General features: G+C 52.3%; 1 protein-coding gene across 2 annotated transcripts in view; it reads right to left on the bottom strand.

The window, feature by feature from the left end:
• Nucleotides 1-2,104: 2,104 nt before the first annotated feature.
• ANKS1A (ankyrin repeat and sterile alpha motif domain containing 1A) overlaps nt 2,105-17,151 on the bottom strand; it is a 77,397-nt gene continuing 62,350 nt past the window's right edge. The window contains exons 12-22 of one of the 2 annotated variants that reach the window (XM_068419394.1): nt 16,869-16,967; nt 16,330-16,482; nt 16,052-16,159; nt 12,455-12,619; nt 11,950-12,075; nt 11,677-11,748; nt 11,159-11,245; nt 10,636-10,773; nt 9,541-9,711; nt 8,183-8,280; nt 2,105-5,247 (exon numbers count right to left, since the gene is read on the bottom strand). In XM_068419394.1, the coding sequence (XP_068275495.1) occupies nt 5,244-5,247; nt 8,183-8,280; nt 9,541-9,711; nt 10,636-10,773; nt 11,159-11,245; nt 11,677-11,748; nt 11,950-12,075; nt 12,455-12,619; nt 16,052-16,159; nt 16,330-16,482; nt 16,869-16,967 (1,221 nt within the window). In that variant the 3' untranslated portion in view covers nt 2,105-5,243. Of the gene's footprint in view, nt 8,281-9,540; nt 9,712-10,635; nt 10,774-11,158; nt 11,246-11,676; nt 11,749-11,949; nt 12,076-12,454; nt 12,620-16,051; nt 16,160-16,329; nt 16,483-16,868; nt 16,968-17,151 lie in introns of both variants that reach the window. The other variant, XM_068419393.1, reaches the window with a different exon arrangement.

Below are 17,151 nucleotides of genomic sequence, written 5' to 3'. Positions count from 1 at the left end.
TGCTCCATCAAAATATTTATTCAAATGGTTTGGATAAGAGCTGGTTATTTTGACCTTTTATTAGTACTCTGAACGCTAACTGCGCATTAGATTGCAGTGCCACAGGCAGCTAGAACGCTACAGCAAAGATTATTTCCACATGGAAAACTAGCTTTTATCAGCTATGAAAATAAGGTGAGGCTCTTCCTGCCCACTGTTTCATCTCGTTAAGTATCCTTCCCAGCCCGTGTGGACTCCACCACACTGTTTATTTGGGGTTTATTCTTTCCATGTCAGAGCAGGCTATTTTATTTTGATGTCATTCAGAAGGCTGAATTAATAGCCTGAACCAAACCTCGATAAACTACAGGCTGGGCAGTGTGTGATGGCAATGACTCACCGATGGTGTGGCATTAGAAGCTGCAGAACCAGCCAGCCTTCCCCTCTCTGTGTCTAAAAATCAAACCCGTGTCTTGCCTGCGCTCTTGGCCACTATCAACATATTCCAGGTACTCACTCCAAGTGCAAGAACATCTCGAGCACCCGGGTAGTTGAATCTCAGTGCTGTGTTCCTCAGAGGGGCTCCTCGAATGCTTTCAATTTCAAAATGCCGCTGTGGCAGGCAAGATAAATCCCAGGCTCTGAAGTTCTGTGTTCCATTACGCTTCCACAATCCTTGTCCACAGCATCCTGCCACAATGCAGCTCTCCTCAGATCTGCTCTCGCCTGCACGAGGAAACCTTTGTCTCCAAACTGGCTTTCTGTGCAAAGCCTGATTGTCCATTTATTTTGTTTTCATACTTTTGCTCCCTACAGAGTGGCGGATTCATTCCTTCCTCAGCCTTTTCATTTCCCCTGATGGACAGAATTCTCAAAAAGATTTCCCCAAGGGCCTTGATCCCATTCAGGAAGAGCTGCTGGACGTTGGGCGCAGGTTTGGAAGCACGATCCACCACAAGAGGCAGCTGTTTGGACCTCACTACTCAGGAGTTCTCAAGAAGGTGCTTCTCCCAGATGCAGAACCAGACTCTGACGCAGGATGAGTCTTTCTGATCGTCTTCACCATGTACCAGGGCAGGGGTGGAACACATTCTCCAGCAGCTTCTCAAATCACGCTTCAGCTTGTAAAAATCAATCAGACAAATCCCCCGGGGCCAGTGTTGTTTGGCATGTCAGTATCTGAATAAATCTTGCAACTACAAAAGGTAGTGGCTTTTTTTTTCCCCCAAAAAACCCTTGCAACTATTTGGTGGGGAAGGCAATGGGACGTGGAGCTCATAAAACTGCAGTGCAGCTTAAGCTTTTTTTAATTCAAGGTGTTAATTCTGCCACGGGCCTGTAACCTACTTTGCTGAAACATTAGTCACAGCCCAGGGACGCTGTTTGCATTTGATGAAGCCACACGGTATTTAAGATCATTAAAACTGCTCAGTATATTTCAACGTTAGCTTGAAAACCCGACTTACTGAATTATTAGAAATGGAACATATGGTATCAATTTAGCAATCCCTGGTGTATTTAGTATTTTACATCAGCCAGATTTTACCCGACATGAAAATCTGAACTTTAACCTGTATTTAAATGTCTGGATTTCTTGCTCTAATTTTACGTAATGACAATGTCCTACTTCTTGGCAAGCTCAAAGTCTTTGCTGGATAAATACTATACACAATGGCTGCCCAAACTGTTATAGTTGTTAGGTGAACCACGTGCTGCCATGCTGCAGAAAATTGGTTTTAGTGTTAATCATGAGTAAATGAGGGTCCTGACGGTCTCCAATGGAACAGTCCTTGCAGATGTACATTAGTGGGGCTAAAAACGAGCTTTTCTCACCATCATGTAGAGAACATACACGAAGTGGCTGGAGACCGTCGTGCTCCAGGTAGGTTTATCTTTAACAGAACATGCGGATGCGTTTTTATGCCTAAATTAATCTGTCTCAAAATAATAATATTCAATATTTGGGGTCATTATGATTAACTACAAAAAGAGCAGCTTCAACCAAAGCGACTGCTGGGCAGCCAGCGCTCGCCCTCCTGCGCGCCACACGCAGACGAGAACAGCATCGCTCTAACAGACAACCAGGAGGCTTCGGTGTAACACTGAGGTGACAGTGACAACGGGGCGAGTGTGTGTCTAAGGTCGTTTATTAATTCAGTCTGTTCTAAGTTGTACAATTATGAAAACAACAAAACGACTGCTGGAAGCCCAGGAATATTTACAATCTCGCCTTGTTGTAGTGAGGTCAGTCTATGTTGTTGCACAGATCGGTTACGTTTGGTACCACAAGATGTTTAAAATTCAGACAAATTTGAACAGATTAACAATTGTATATACAGGAAATAAAAGGAAATTCAAGTATCAAAATACAGACAGATTAAATAACATTTGTATTACAAATCAGTCCCACTGCCATACATCACAATTAGCAAAAATGTCTACGTTGCAAACTGAACTCGACTGTTCTCTGCCCTGTTAGGGAATCTCAGGTTATTCTTCCACGGGTAAGAAAAATGTTTGAGCTAGATTGACTTTGCAAGAGCAGCACAGCTACTTCCTTTTGAAAAAAAAATAAAAAAAATAGAAAAAAAGCAGTAAGTAATGCCAATATGAGACGTAAAAGGGAGACCTTTTGCAACAAGACAGTGTTGCAAACACCGTGCTTGCTCTAAAATAAAGATGGGATTGCGTGGCAATGATGTGAGCGGAAGAAAGCCAGGGGGAAATTCTGCTGCTGGGAACTCCTGAAGTGGGGCAGGAGGAGCGTTAAAGCAACCCCCTCCACTTCAGCTGCACACAGAACTGGACGTGTTCGCAGGGACTATTTGGCATCTGGTCTGTGTCTCAGCAGCCTGGTGAAGGTACAAACTTTTCACTCGAGGTACGTCCTGGAAGGTGCCGTCTCTTCTCCCTGGGAGGGGACAGGCACGTACCCCGCAAAAGTTGCATAATTTCTTCTAAAAAGAACAATCTCAAAGCAAGTTCAAAGACAGCTGAACAGCTAAGATCAGCTTTTTTTTTTTTTTTTTTTTTTTTTTGTAAATACAAAACTAAAAAGGATAAAGCAGCTTCAATTTGGGAAAAAAAAATCATCCCCTCCTATATAAAAAAAAGACAACCCTGCATCTTACTTTACCCATCTTGAGTTCTCAGCCTGGACTCACACCATGCACAAACCAAAGTCTGTAAAACACAGTCTGTCCTTAAAAAGGGGACCAAGGCGCAGGGCAGCACCACCTTTGCCCAGGCAGGTAAATACAGCAGATGCATTTTGATTCAAAGTCATATTCAGCACCAGAAATTTAGGGCACTTTCCTCCAGATACCACAAAAGCCCATGGGGAGGAAGAGCCAGAATACTGCGCAATGGCTGGGTTAACAGATTACTGGGAGTCGGGGATGGGCATGGTCCAGGATCAGTCTCCAGCATGCAAGTACCTTGAGAAAACCCATCGAAATAAAAGGGGAGATGCTCTGCCAAAACAATTGCGTTTGTCTGCGGAGTGAGAAAGAGAGTATCTGGCTAAAGAACTGTTGGATCACTAAAGACAACCATAGGATTACACGCAGGACTGGGAAGGACCACCAGGGTCATCAAGCCCAGTCCCTTGAAGATTGGAGTCTTCATCACCACGTCACCTCCAAGCCAACCTTCAAAAGGCTCATGCATCAAAAAAGGAAAGAAAGGTGTCCCTCCTCCCCAGCAGAGGTTCAATTTGCAATCTCTCCAAAAAAAGACTTGTTGCCAACACACCAAATATTTACACTTACACCAGTCTGAATTGCAACATATGCATAACAAGGAATGTTAGGGTTCCTAAATTCATCAACTTAAAACAATCTCCACTTCCCCCTCCTGATCATTTACAGGTCTATGCCCTTGGGATTACGGTTCACTCCTCTCCCAGCCTTATCAGCTAGAGAGACTAAATGAAATCCTGACATACAGCAGCAACAGGAGTTAAACAGAAGTTACTCGGGCGTATCACGGTAGTAAAGCAGCAGGGTACCGCATCCCCAACCACTGCAATGATAACAGACGTGCTGCGCTACATTTTGGCGTCTGGAGAATGAAAAGCACAATCATTTTAACATCTCGCCCTTGAGGGGAACAGTACTGTGAAAACACATCAGTCACAGCCAAAACTACTGTTAAATACTCTGGTAATTTGAAAGAAAAGTAAGCACACAGCACCTTTGAGATGGTATTTGGGGATACCGGCCTTAGACAGGGGCCAAGCCATCCTCAGGTTGGTAAGATTGATCCTCGGGTAGGGAGTGTTTCAGTGTAATGCCCAAAATTTAACTCCTTATTTGTTCATCTTCTGAAATCGTTGCACTAATTAAATAATGAGCTAGTAGCAAAAAAGTGCTAAATCACAATTGAATATACTTTAAAAAAAAACAACAACCAAACCAAACCAACCCTTCAGGGCATAACTGCAGTTAAAAACAAGACAGGGGCACGGGAGGCTGGAGAAGGGAGTCGTCTCCAGGTATTCAGTGCGTAACTGGGAAGAAATTGTGTCCTTGCCATAGAAATGTCAAGTATTGCAACGCAACAGTCCTCTGTAGGGGAAGCAAGCTTTGTACCATCGGTAACGCTTGGCCACAACCGCTCTGGGGTGAAAGATCCTTTGCAGACTCTTTTCCTTATTTCCATTTGCTATAAAAGCGTGGAGTAGCTTTGAAACCAAAAGGACGCAGACTTACCCTGCAAGGCTGCTCACACGGGAGAAGGTTATTTCCAAGCATTTGGCGTTCTCTACTCTTCACCCAGAATTGAAGCAAATTTAAGTACCGTTAGAGATGCGCACACCACTCCCACTGCTAAGACTTTCTACTGTCGGACTGCGTGGATTCTCAGTAAATAAGGAGATATATATATATTTTTTTTTTCTTATTCCTCACCAAAACCCTGCAGTGCTACATTTAAACCGTGAACTGGATTCGCTGTGTATCATTTCACACGTTAAAAAAAAAAGAAACGGGTCGGAAGATGTTTTGTCTCAAACTAGAAAAGGTGCCATCGCTCTCGGAAGTCTCAACTTTCCTTTGCTAGAAATGGAGAGAGCTGCTTTTCTCAGCCGGTGGCTGGGATCCCTTTCCCCCCTCTGCTTTGGGAGCCCTCACTGAGCAGCCACGCACCCACTCCGAGGCAGACACCCGTGCCAGATGGAGATGATCTTCGTGTCAGCGGGCCACTGCTTCTTAGGTCTCTGCCCCGTTACTACATTTCCGTGGTAGGAGCCAGCTGCCCGGAGATCAGCTTTTCAGAGGCAAACAAGAAAGGAAGATAATGGAATGAATGATTTCCGAGTCATACAAAAACAAAGCGCTGGGAAAGACGAGGCGTACGGCCAGGAGATGAGACACAGCCGTGAGGGTTACGGACACACAGCGGAAGCTTTGTGGTTTAGGCAGGGCTGCCTGTGATCCCGGCTGGGTTTGGACGGTGACCCTTAGAAAGGCACATGCTCTAGTGACCTGGTTTTAGGAGGTGCTGAGGAACCCGCCCTCCCCAGCTGAAGACAGGGGGAGATGTGAGAGCTCAGACCCTCTGAAGGCGGGCGTACGTGTGGGCAACTGCGTGGGAAACGCTTACACGTAGGAACTGCACTACCACCCCTATCGCTAGTTCAGTTTCTCTTCGAAGGGTGTAGAAACCCTCAGGGCACTCACACAGCTCAGAGAGATGCTGATCAAACCCAAACCCAACCTCTCGGAGCACCTCGGACACCGCAAGGTTCTGCTGGCCACAGCGTTTCGGCTGGCAGGACGGCAACCGCAGTGCGACCGCTGCTTTGGGGGTCTAGAGGCAGAGGAGTGCTGGCTCTATTTAAGCCATGAAATATATGTACTAGACTGAGCTTTCCAGGGTTTTTTTTGCTTTAAGACAATCCTTTGAGTCCTCTCACTCGGGTTCTTACAAGCCTGGCCCTTATTTTGAAGTCAGTTTGCTGCCCAGTGCCATTCAGCCACAAAGGATTTGGGAGATCGAACTCATTCCTGAGCAAGAGCTAAATAAAGATTTTGAAACATCAGATTTCACCGCAAGTCTGGGGAAACGGAAGCTTTGAGGCATCAGCTCTAAAGCCCCAGCAAAACTCGGATAAGCTGCTTCTAGCCCCTAAACACCAGGTGTAAATAACCCAGGGCTGCTGTTCTGACCTCTCCCCACTGATGCCAACTGGTGATCGCAAAGGGAGATTTGGGGTCAATTCTAAAAGCTATTTTGGAAACGGAGCTTTACTGGAGATCCCAGTGCACCCTCTTCCCCAGTGATGTCTAAGATGTCCAGCAGACCCGTCACGCAGAGGTGAACAGGTAGCTGCCACCCCCCTTTCTTCACAGCTCTATGGCAGACCCACCGTCACCACCGGCTCTCCAAACCCGGGCTACGAGGGGATTTTGCCAAGACGCGAAACCCACGGTGAGTTCAGACGCTCCCATCAGCGAGCTTTGGGCAGCCCAACACCTGCCCCATCTGCTCAGCCCTCTCCTCGGGAAAGGTGCGACAGCCGCTGCCTGCGAGGAGCCGGTCGGGGCCCAGGATGCAGCTTTGCTGCCACGGTGTGGAAGTCACAGCGTCTTTCACTAAAGGGTCTTAGAGCTGCTCTGCAAACGGAGCGAGCCTCTCCCCCCCACGAGGTAGGTAAGTGCGTCCCCATCCCGTAAATGGGGAAACTGAGGTAAAGAGAGGCGAAGGTGCTTGGATGCACAGCAAGGGAGAAACAGCAGAGGGGCAGGAGTCCTGCCTCCCAGCGCTGTTATTCATCACATCATCCTCTTCCTCCTCGTCCTCAGCTTCATCTCAGTGAGCTTTGCAAACACAAGTGAAGGAACCAGGGGTAGGACCGTGGACGGCTCGCTGGGGCGGTCATGGACCGCTGTATGGCATTCCCAGACCTGTTCCAGGGGCCCTGTGGTCTCCTGCAAACAATTCCCAGTCATATTCTGGAATTAAAAGCTGCTTCTACTGAGATACAGAGAAATGGGGACGTTTTCCCAGGGGGAAAATACACACACTTGAGAAACAGCCAGAGCAGGCGGAGGTGCCCACTGAGGCAGGGCCATCCCTAAGTGAAATCCTCGCTCTCAAGGAGGGAAGGTGACAGATGTTTCAAGATCCCTACACAGCCCTCACTGTGCAATGGTTTGTAGGCTGAAAACATGCTTTGGGATCGGCAGCAGACTGATTTCAATCCCGTTTCTCCCTTCGGCTAAAAAAAAGGTACAACTGCAGTAAGGCTGCTGAACGTCTGCTTGATCAGACCCCTGCCAGCACCACATCCAGCCCCTCTCAAGCACCTTTCCTTCCCAACACCAGCCTAACAACATGTGCCTTTAAAAGCTTATACAACCTGCCAAGTGAGAACTACGCCCACAGCTCACGAGAAGTTTGGTGAGTGTAAACAGGAGGATTATGGAAGGAAAAAAAAAAATCCTACAAGGGACTGAAACGCATGCACCCAAAACCTGCCCTCGTCTCTGAGAGGGGACACAGCTCAGTGGGAACGATCACACCCAGCTCCCATCAGAGCAGGTTTTCTGCCCCAGGCTTTGAGGGGAGAGATTGCGGGCAAGGGTCCCCGTGAGGAAATGTAGGGAACGTGTGTTATTTGCAGACAGCATCACAGTGGTTAGCGTCGGTTCGAGTGGCAGGGAGGAAGAGGGGTGAGGTCGCTGGAATAGTACGCAGCCGTGGCTCAGCCGGGAAGAAGAGGCTCTAGGAGGAGGGAGCGCGTGCACCGCGGAGACGAGAGGTCTCCGTCAGTCCAAGGATAAGAAGGTGAAATAGAAAAAAAAAAAAAAGGCCTGGGGAGTGTCACGTTGCCCCAGGGATTCACAGTGCCAGAGCGAGGGGAGACGTGAAAACGGCAGGCGGCTTCCTGGATCCGCATCTCCGACTCCCCCAGCCCGCATCCCTCTGCACCTCCCGCCTCGCAGACACCTAACAGCGCGTTACCCTTGTTTCCGAGTAAGGAGAATTCACAGTGTTCAGTAGTGATCAGGTACAAAAGCCGTGTAAAAGTCTACAGTCTCCTAAGTGCTGCTGCCTTTGCCGTAGTGCCTACGCGGGGCTCAGCGCGAGCAGCTGGAGGAAGAGGGAGTTTAGAAGAGCGGACAGATCAGATCGCAAAGGCACGGTTAGACTGGGTGGACACGGGGTGTGTTTGCTTTAGAAGATAGTGGTCTCATACTTAGTGCTGAGGGTCCGCTTGGAGTCCTGCTTGGGGTCCACGACCCAGGAGACGCTGGCGTGAGACTGGGAGTCTTGGTCCGCTTCGGGGGGGTCCAGCTAGAAAATAAGGAAAGAAAAGGCACGTTAGGGTCACCCGTGCTCCTGGGACAGAACGAGCGGGGACTCGAAGCACGGAGAGGCTGCTGCTCTGCCTAACGCCCGTCCCAAAAGCGCGCACGTGTGCGGGGAAGCAGCAGCTCTCACTGGGGAGTCATTTGAGTTCTTCACAGCTAAAACATGTCTAGCCATGTCAGTCTCAACCCAGCACCCCGAGCTGACTCCCTGAGTTAGGTCTGCAAGTCCCTGTTACCGTTAGCGACAGCTTCACTTCAGCTCACAAACAAGCATGAAAAAACCAGCGCTACAAAGATGGCACTATAAAAAAATGAAAGAGGCAAAGGGAGAGAGAGGGAGACAGCTCCTGGCAGGTGAACTCCCATGTGATTTACTCTCCTGACCAAGCAAGGCTCTTTCATCTTGTCCTCCTAAATCAGGATGCTACAGGAAGGTTAACAACACCAGAAAGAGCGACGCAGTTAGTTGAGAGCTGCCGCTCTCCATCAGCGGGGACGGGCATGAGCGATTTGTCCCTGGGGTTCATCTGAGCCCATGGCACAGCCCTGGAGCGAGCGGGGAGGGAGGAGAGCAGCGAGGCAGGACACGGGAGCACGGCAGGAGACACGGGAAGCGGGGAGGCAGGCGGGCCGGTGGCGGCTGGGGCAGCCCGGGTCGGTTCGTGATGGAGGATGGCAGGAAGGAGGGTAAAGACCTTCGCTCCGGGACTAACAGACTGCAGCGGCAGGTAGGAGGGGCGGTGTGTTGTACAGGTGTGACAGTGACAACAGCGCGTGTCGGGAGGGAGCGGCACCTGAGCGGGGGGAGCAAGCAGAACACAGACAAAAGGAGACATTAAAGGAAGGCAATGGCTTATGCAGCAGTCCCTGCTCCTCAGCAGCTCCAGACTTGGCTGGTTTTGGCTACAGGGGCACTCCTGTACCACCAGCGGCAGGTTACCTACCGATCTGAGCGCAGCTCTGCAGGGTTTGCACAGGGAAGCTGTGCTGCACCCAGCAGGGCAGTGAACCCCATCCCACCCAGGCTATTTCCACCCCTCATCCTTCCAGGAGAAGCCCTAACACCGCAGCAGCACTGCCAGCAGAGCCACGGACACTGCAATATCAGCGGTGCCTGAAGCTACAGCCAACGGTGTCCGCATCTGGGCTACCCCCACCACGAAGGGGGAGGTTTAAGCGTGCGGTGCCCAAGAGAAATCCAAGCTCAGCCCGCACAGATGGCGCCCAGCCCGCACATACGTACTGCAGATTTCCTCACGCCGGCTCGCGGTTTAGGCACCGGTTTGGAAGATTTTGTTTCGATCGTTTCTCCTGCTGCAGCACCCAAAGGCTTCGCTCTCTGGGCTTGGAGGGCCAGCTGGTAGGCGACCTCGAACGCCTGCCCCAACGTGAGGATGATCTCGTACGTCAGGTTCTTCGGAGAGACCAGAGAAAACACAAAACTGTTAGAGGTGCGCACGAGCTACCTCGCAGACCTCGGCAGAGCCCATCGCCTCGCCGTTAGCAGGTCGCATCCTGTATCCCTGGCAAAGCTGCTGAGCTCCTGTGATAGGACAAGAGGACACAGCCTCAAGCTTCGCCAGGGGAGGGTCAGGTTGGACATTAGGAAGCATTTCTTCTCAGCAAGGGTCATTAGCCATTGGAAGGGGCTGCCCAGGGAGGTGGTGGAGTCACCATCTCTGGAGGGGTTTAAGAAAAGCCTGGACATGGCACTTAGTGCCCTGGTCTAGTTGCCATGGTGGTGTCAGGGCGATGGTTGGACTCGATGAGCCCAGAGGGCTCTTCCAACCTCATTGATTCTGTGATTCTGTGAAGCCGGCACCAAGCCACCTCCACGCTCCCACAGCCCCGGCCGGTGGGACACCTGCGAGCCCGCTGCAGCCCCGCGAGCATCGCAGTTCAGCAGCATTTTGCACTGGAAAGAGAAAAAAGCCCAAACAGCCGATTCAGCCCCAGAATAAAAGCGAGTTATGCTTCCACTCTCTCAGTGAATTAAAAAGCTGTTAAATCAGCCTGTTACGCTCAACGTAATTGAGAGCACATTAAGGTTTTGTTCATGGTATATTCCCCAGGAGGAAAAAGCTCCCGCCCTGCTCTATTCAGTACTGGAGACTGCAGTAACGAAGCCAGACAAATATTCTCTTCGTCGACAGAGCTCCAAAGTAAAAGCATTTTGAGCCAGGACTCTGAAAGGAATATTTTAGGGTAGAAACAGGTAAAAGAGCCCTAGAACGGAGCAGATCCTGTGCTATGACTTGCCAATAAAGCTGAGCGATGAAATAAGTGGACCACAAAGCACTGCAGGGTGCTGGGAGATGAGATGCGATAACCCACTCACCACATCCACGGTGCTGAAGACGTGGCAGTAGTGGTGGCTGGTCTGCAGGTCCTTGGTGATGTAGGCGAACGTGCAGAGATCCTCGGGGTCCTGAGCAGCGCAGGAGATGTTGCGGATCTCGTGCTCAGCAATGACATTCTGCCGGGGTCAACCACAAGCACCCATCACCTTTCTGGGGGTGGCAAATACACCCGGCAAGCGGTGGTCATGGCAAGCATGTACCAGGGGCAGGGAGCAAACCAGGTACTGGCAGGGAAGGGAGGTCTCCCAGCCAGACCAGTCCTAGCTCCTTCCCATGGCAGGAATAAATGGCAACATGGTCCACAAGCAGCCAGTTTGCCAAGCCTTTGGCATTCAGATAACCATCACCACCTTGGTGCTCTCCTGTAGTCCTGGGAAGCTGGGCTTCTCAGGATCAGCCGTGGCTTCTGGAGCCACTAGATATGACCTGCAGCCACCCCAGGCACGTGGGACTGCAGGTCTTGTCCCTCCAGACACCAGCCTGGAGCCACGTGAAGCTCACCTTGTTAGAGGCGTCGATGAACTTCACCCCCTTGTACGTGATGGACAGTATTATGGTCGGGATCTTCTTCATATGCTCTGTGGATTTCTGCAAAAACAAGAACATCCAAGTGACCTGTTGTGAATAAATGCTCCCTTCCTCACCACCTCCCCAGCCCACCCCAGAGACCCCCAGGCCACTGCCCCACAGAGGCAGGTCTTGGGGGTCTTGGACCAGGAGGAGGGAAGCCTGCTCTTGGTGGAAGCAGAGGGGAAGGGACGGGGATCAGAAGCGAACCCAGCAGCCCTTCCACAGTGAGCATGTCCATTCTCCCACCGCACAGACCTTCCAGCCATGGGGAAAAGTGCTGGGGAGGGGCAGTTCATCAGTGACAGCAGCACAGCCCCTGGGCCCTGCTCTGCACAGGGGCAGCCTGCCGGCTTTGGGGAACCACAGCCTCACTGAGATCCCCCCATTCCCCTCTCACATCAGCCACCGCAGGCTGTGAGCGAATCCCCCCGTCCCCGTGGCCTCCGTACCCTCATCTTGGCACAGGCGTCCTGCGTAGACTCTGTCCCTCGGAGGTCTTTGATCAACATGGAGCCCAAGTACTGTTTGGAAGAGGGAGAGATGTTAAAGGCTCCAGGTAGGAAACTGTGCCAACCCCCAGGCAATGCCACGGCTGTGGCAGCTGTGGCTGGGGAGGGACAGGTCACCCAGGGAGGGGGAAGACGTGTGACAGCTCCACATGCAACAACCTGACCTCAGAGTCTCCTCATCCTCACCACCCCCACAAGCCAAAAGGCACTTACGTTGGCCTCGTACCCGCAGGACTCGAAGATGAGTTTCTCCGGCTGGTGCTGCCAGTTTTGGACTGGGGCATACGGGGCGGCCAGGCTGGGGGGGCGCAGGGTCAGCTTTGACTCCCGACGGTCCTCCTGGGAGGGAAGAAACACGAATGTGAAGCTACAGCAGGAACAATCTGGATCAAAACACGGATCCCAGGAGGGCTCTTTGGGTTGATGCAACTGAGGCTGGCAATGGCCAAATCCCAGAGGGGCTGGGAGGAGGCAGCACACTGTGGGTGAAGGTGTCAGCACTCGTGGAAGTGCAAGTCACCCATCTTCAAGGTGAGACTGAGGCATAAATGAGCTGCTGGCTCTAATGCTTGAGCCAGCAACAGCTGGGGAAGCTGTGTCTGACCGGCTCCCTGGCTCTCCATGCATCATCCTAACTCCTCAGTGGCTCCAGAGAGGGGGGAGCCTGCACTGATCTGCGCAGAAGGACCCCCCAGGACACACAAAAGCACCCACTGACCTGTGCTTTGTAGCGCTCAGCTCTAGAGTAGGGAGCAACCTCGGTGCCACGGTCGTGTTGCCTCTTCCCGGTGTCCCCAGAGGGCAGCAGGAGATCGGCAGATCTGCCCGTGCAGGAGTCGTTCTGGCTCAGGGGTGACGACGTCTGGGACACCAAGTCCTGGCACTGAAAGAGGCAGACACCAATAACCACCCCGGTCAGCTCGTGCTGCAGCCGTGCCCACCCCTCGCTCCCCTTTACAGTACCCAACATAAAGGGTGCCATGAGCAGAGTCCAGAGGAGGGCGACCAAGCTGGGGAAGGGTCTGGAGGGTCTGACCTACAGGGAACGGCTGAGGGAGCTGGGGGTGTTTAGCCTGGAGAAGAGGAGGCTCAGAGGTGACCTTAGTGCAGTCTACAACTACCTGAAGGGAGGTTGTAGCGGGGTGGGAGTTGGCCTCTTCTCCCAGGCAACCAGCGATAGGACAAGAAGACACAGCCTCAAGCTTCACCAGGGGAGGGTCAGGTTGGACATTAGGAAGCATTTCTTCTCAGCAAGGGTCATTAGCCATTGGAAGGGGCTGCCCAGGGAGGTGGTGGAGTCACCATCTCTGGAGGGGTTTAAGAAAAGACTGGACATGGCACTTAGTGCCCTGGTCTAGTTGCCATGGTGGTGTCAGGGCAATGGTTGGACTCGATGACCCCAGAGGGCTCTTCCAACCTCATTGATTCTGTGTGAGTTACGGGGTCTGCTCCTGCTCTGCAGCCTCCTGCCTCAGTGCCATCAATCTCACCATTTACTTTCCACATGACACCCCTGATTTGCTCCAGCATGGTTTCAGGCAGGTACGCAGCCCTTTCTGCCCAGCACTCCTCCACCTCCCATGAGCTCATCCCAGGAGGGACGCTGAGCTGCGGGCCGGGTGTTTGCAGAGGAACAGGCTCTGCTAAAGCACTAAGCAAAGCACTCAAAGCTACTGACCATCAGCCACCCCAGGGAGAGAGGCCCTGGGAGCCCAGCGAGCGCTCAGCCCGGATGCCTGACAGCCTGGCTCTCTCCGCGGGCGAGATTTGCTGCCGGTACGTGCCAGCCGGCCCGGCAGCCAACGCGGGGAGCTCACAGCTGCGACACGCATTAGCCCTATTCAACAGACTCGCTTAATTTGCCATTGACGTCCTTCCGCTCCCCACGCCGGAGCCGGGCGCTGGCTCGCACCAGCTGTAGCACCAGGAAATGCTGCAAATGGCCCATTCTCTTCCCCAGCCTCCCCGTCCAGCATATCAATCAGCTGATGCTGCACCAAAGGACTCCTCTTCGCCCCCTCCAACAACCCTGCCTTCAGTCTCATCCGTCTCAAGAGGATGGTTCAGAGACGTGCAGATCCTCAGCTGGCTGCTGCCCGTCTGGGCTTTTGTTGTCTGAAAAGAGGGTGGTGGAGGAGCGGGGTGAAGGTGCAGGGTTTGTATGTGACCCCCTCCCAGCTCCCGAGCACACACTCCTGGTGCAGCACCAGCACAAACCCTCACTTTTTTATTTTTTACACCTGAATCCCAATTCCTAAAAACTCGTGTGAGCAAGCAGGGCACAGCAGCCCAACTCCGAATCACAGAATCAATGAGGTTGGAAGAGCCCTCTGGGCTCATCGAGTCCAACCATTGCCCTGACACCACCAAGTCAACTAGACCACGGCACTAAGTGCCATGTCCAGTCTTTTCTTAAACCCCTCCAGAGATGGTGACTCCACCACCTCCCTGGGCAGCCCCTTCCAGTGTCTAATGACCCTTGCTGAGAAGAAATGCTTCCTAATGTCCAGCCTGAACTTCCCCTCGCTTCAGCTCAGACTGTTTTGGTTGAAAAGCCTTGGGAATCCAAGGCAAGAGGGAAGAACTCTGCAGCAGGGCAAGGACCAGATGTTTGGGATGGGGAAACTCCAATCACTCCCAATTCCTGCTCCAGGAAGCTGATTTGCAAAGACTGGGAGGAAGCAGCACGACGCTCTTGCCCTCCGTGGCACGCTGCCCTGCTCCCGAGCTCACAGGTCAGCTGCGAGCTCAGCGGGTTTGGCCAAACTCAGCTCTGAAACGTCGGTTTTCAGGAAGAACAGTGAACACCACAGCTCCCCTCCCTGCCAACCCCGATAACAAAGGGCCTGATATCCAAAGACTCCCACTCCTGCAGCAAAAAAATCAACATCCACAAATCACGTCGAGTGCTATTTGGCAGCAAGAGCTCTAGAGAAGCCCAGCCGGCCCAGGGAGCCGGAGCTCAGCCTCCCAACCGGCGCAATCAAACCAGCAGGTCCCAGCTGCATCCCATCGCACCAGCTGAGCCATGTCACACTCCTGCCTGCGGGACGGCTGCCTGACACCTCGCCAGGGAACAAGGGGAAGAAAGTCAGCTCAGTGCTCCCCTCCGGCACCGGGCAGAGGTGGGAGTAGCGCCCTGCTAGCTGTTCAGCACAGGCACCCACCTTGCATGGAGGCACCTGCTCCGAAGGAGCTGCCTGGCCTTTCCCATGGGGCCAGCATCCAAAATCTGACATGCAAGGGCTGAATATTATCTCCCCCCACTCATTTCGATAGCAGGGTCATGCCTGTGTGGGTGTTTGCTGCTCGGGTCGCTGGAGTTGGTAAGGTGAAATGCTGAACGGGAACAAGTGGCCACATGAAGATTTCTCCCAGCACTGACATGTTTGCACACTTCAGCTTTGTTTTGCACAGGGAAGACGGAGTTTGACCCGCAAAGAAGCAAGCCAAGAGTTGGTAACTTGTCCACCACTTCAGCTAGAGCACGTCTGTCCACATAAACAGTGACACTTGCTGTCATGGGGCCCAGCCACCGCAGAATTTGTACAGCACAACATCAAATTTGTAAACTGTTTTTACTCTTCCCAAGTGCTCCAGGTGCTCTGGCCGTCACATTTCCCAAGTTCTGCTTGACCACGCTCAGAGTGGGAGTACTGGGCTCTGCATCATCTCCAGCAGCAGCCGAGGTGCACCCATGGGAACAGTTTAACACCAAACACTCCCTCCTCCACACAGCCAGATGCGCGGTTGCCTCAACGCTTCAAGAACTTTCTTCCCAAACCACCAAGCATCTGAGAACCAGGAGTAACCCAAGCTTCCAGGTCAAATCGATTTGGTTTAATAAGAAACAAGCCATTTAGGTCTTACCCTTTCCTTATTTTAAAAAGCAATGTGATTTTCAAAGATCACTCTCTCTGCTTATTACCCTCAATAGTTACCTTCAAAGGAGTTTTAACTTAAATATTGACATTGTAGGTGGTTTTTTTTCCCCCTTTTTTATTGATTTTGCTAGGCAGAATTTCCTGAGCATGAAAATAGCAGAGTAAGGCTGAACATGCCTCCCTCTGTGAGCCTGGATACCTGAGCTCTCAGTGAACAGCCTCTACACCAGCCTCTACAGCAGCTAGCACCTCCGAGGCGATATCTGCTCATCAGAAAGGGGACAGTTATTCCTGACAGACGTGGGTTTAGTTCTTTGAAAGAAAGGGAGGACAGCGAAGGAGAGCCCAGGGCAGAAGAAAGCACCCGGCTGCTGCCGCGCGCGCTCCGCACAGACACCCCAGCCAGGCAGGGAACACGACCAGAGACTCACTCTCAGCTGCGAGAACCGCGGCGGCTTTGCCGGTGGCTCCTCGTAGGGTCTGTCTGCCAGGGAGGCGATGATCCTCTTCCGATGGCCGAGCAGATTCACTTTCAGCACCTGCAGGGAGAGCCTGTGGTCACCGTAGGCTCTCCTGCCCTTGGCACGAAGCAAAGCTCGCCCCCTTCGAGCAGGGTTGCTCCCATTTAACACGACTCCCAGCGAGTCACAGCCCCGGAGGGAACGCGGGCAGGACCTCACCACCGTAGCAAGAGACAGGCAATACTCACATTTACTATTTCAAGCTCCCAGAGGTTTTTCACAGTGTCAATAGAGCTGTAGCCACTCGAGAGGAAGGACTGAATGTAATCCTGCAGCCCCAAAGAGTCGAGCCACGCGGGAACCGAAGGCTGGCTGTTCCCATCACAGCCCAGGGGTTTCAACTGTAAAAGCACAAGAAAGGGGTTAAAAGCCCCAGAATCCCAAGGCATACAGCGGCAATTAAAATCAGTTTAAAGGCTATCACCATCTCCACTAGCAGCTTTAAAGTAAAAAAATCACTGTATAAACAGGGAATGCCCTTGGGATCGAGACTGGCAGGAGGGACGCCCACCCTCTCCCCAGCACAGAGTCACCTCATGCACAGAGGTTGGCCGACCAACATCTCCTCCTCCTCCCTGCTATTCCCAAAACCCTTCCCACAGACCCTGAGATCCCTCCGTGGGTCCCAGGGCTGGAGTCACAGGGACTGGCTTTTGTTTCCTCCGCTTTCACAGCCGTGCTGGGCAATGCCCCATCCCTGCTTCCCGTGAGGGACGTCAGTGCTGACCTTCGGGAGGGAGCGAGCTGCCTGGAGGAGCTTCCGACGGTGCTGCGGGTCACCGATCCCGATGTCCCGAAGGTCCTGGTCTTCCATGACATTACAGCCCTGCGGGGACAAGAAGGAGAGACATGGGAGCAGAGGGCAATAGAAGCCACATCAGGTGCAGGAGTGGAGAATCATAGAATGGTTTTGGTTGGAAAGGACCTTTAAGATCATCGATGCGCATTACAGCACCCTCCTGACCTCACCTCCCAGCACGTCCCCACGGCAGGATGAGGAGGAAGGCTCC

This window comes from Nyctibius grandis, chromosome 27 (genome assembly GCF_013368605.1).
Source record: "Nyctibius grandis isolate bNycGra1 chromosome 27, bNycGra1.pri, whole genome shotgun sequence".
Classification (NCBI taxonomy): domain Eukaryota; kingdom Metazoa; phylum Chordata; class Aves; order Nyctibiiformes; family Nyctibiidae; genus Nyctibius; species Nyctibius grandis.
This window is presented reverse-complemented; position numbering and strand designations above follow the sequence as displayed.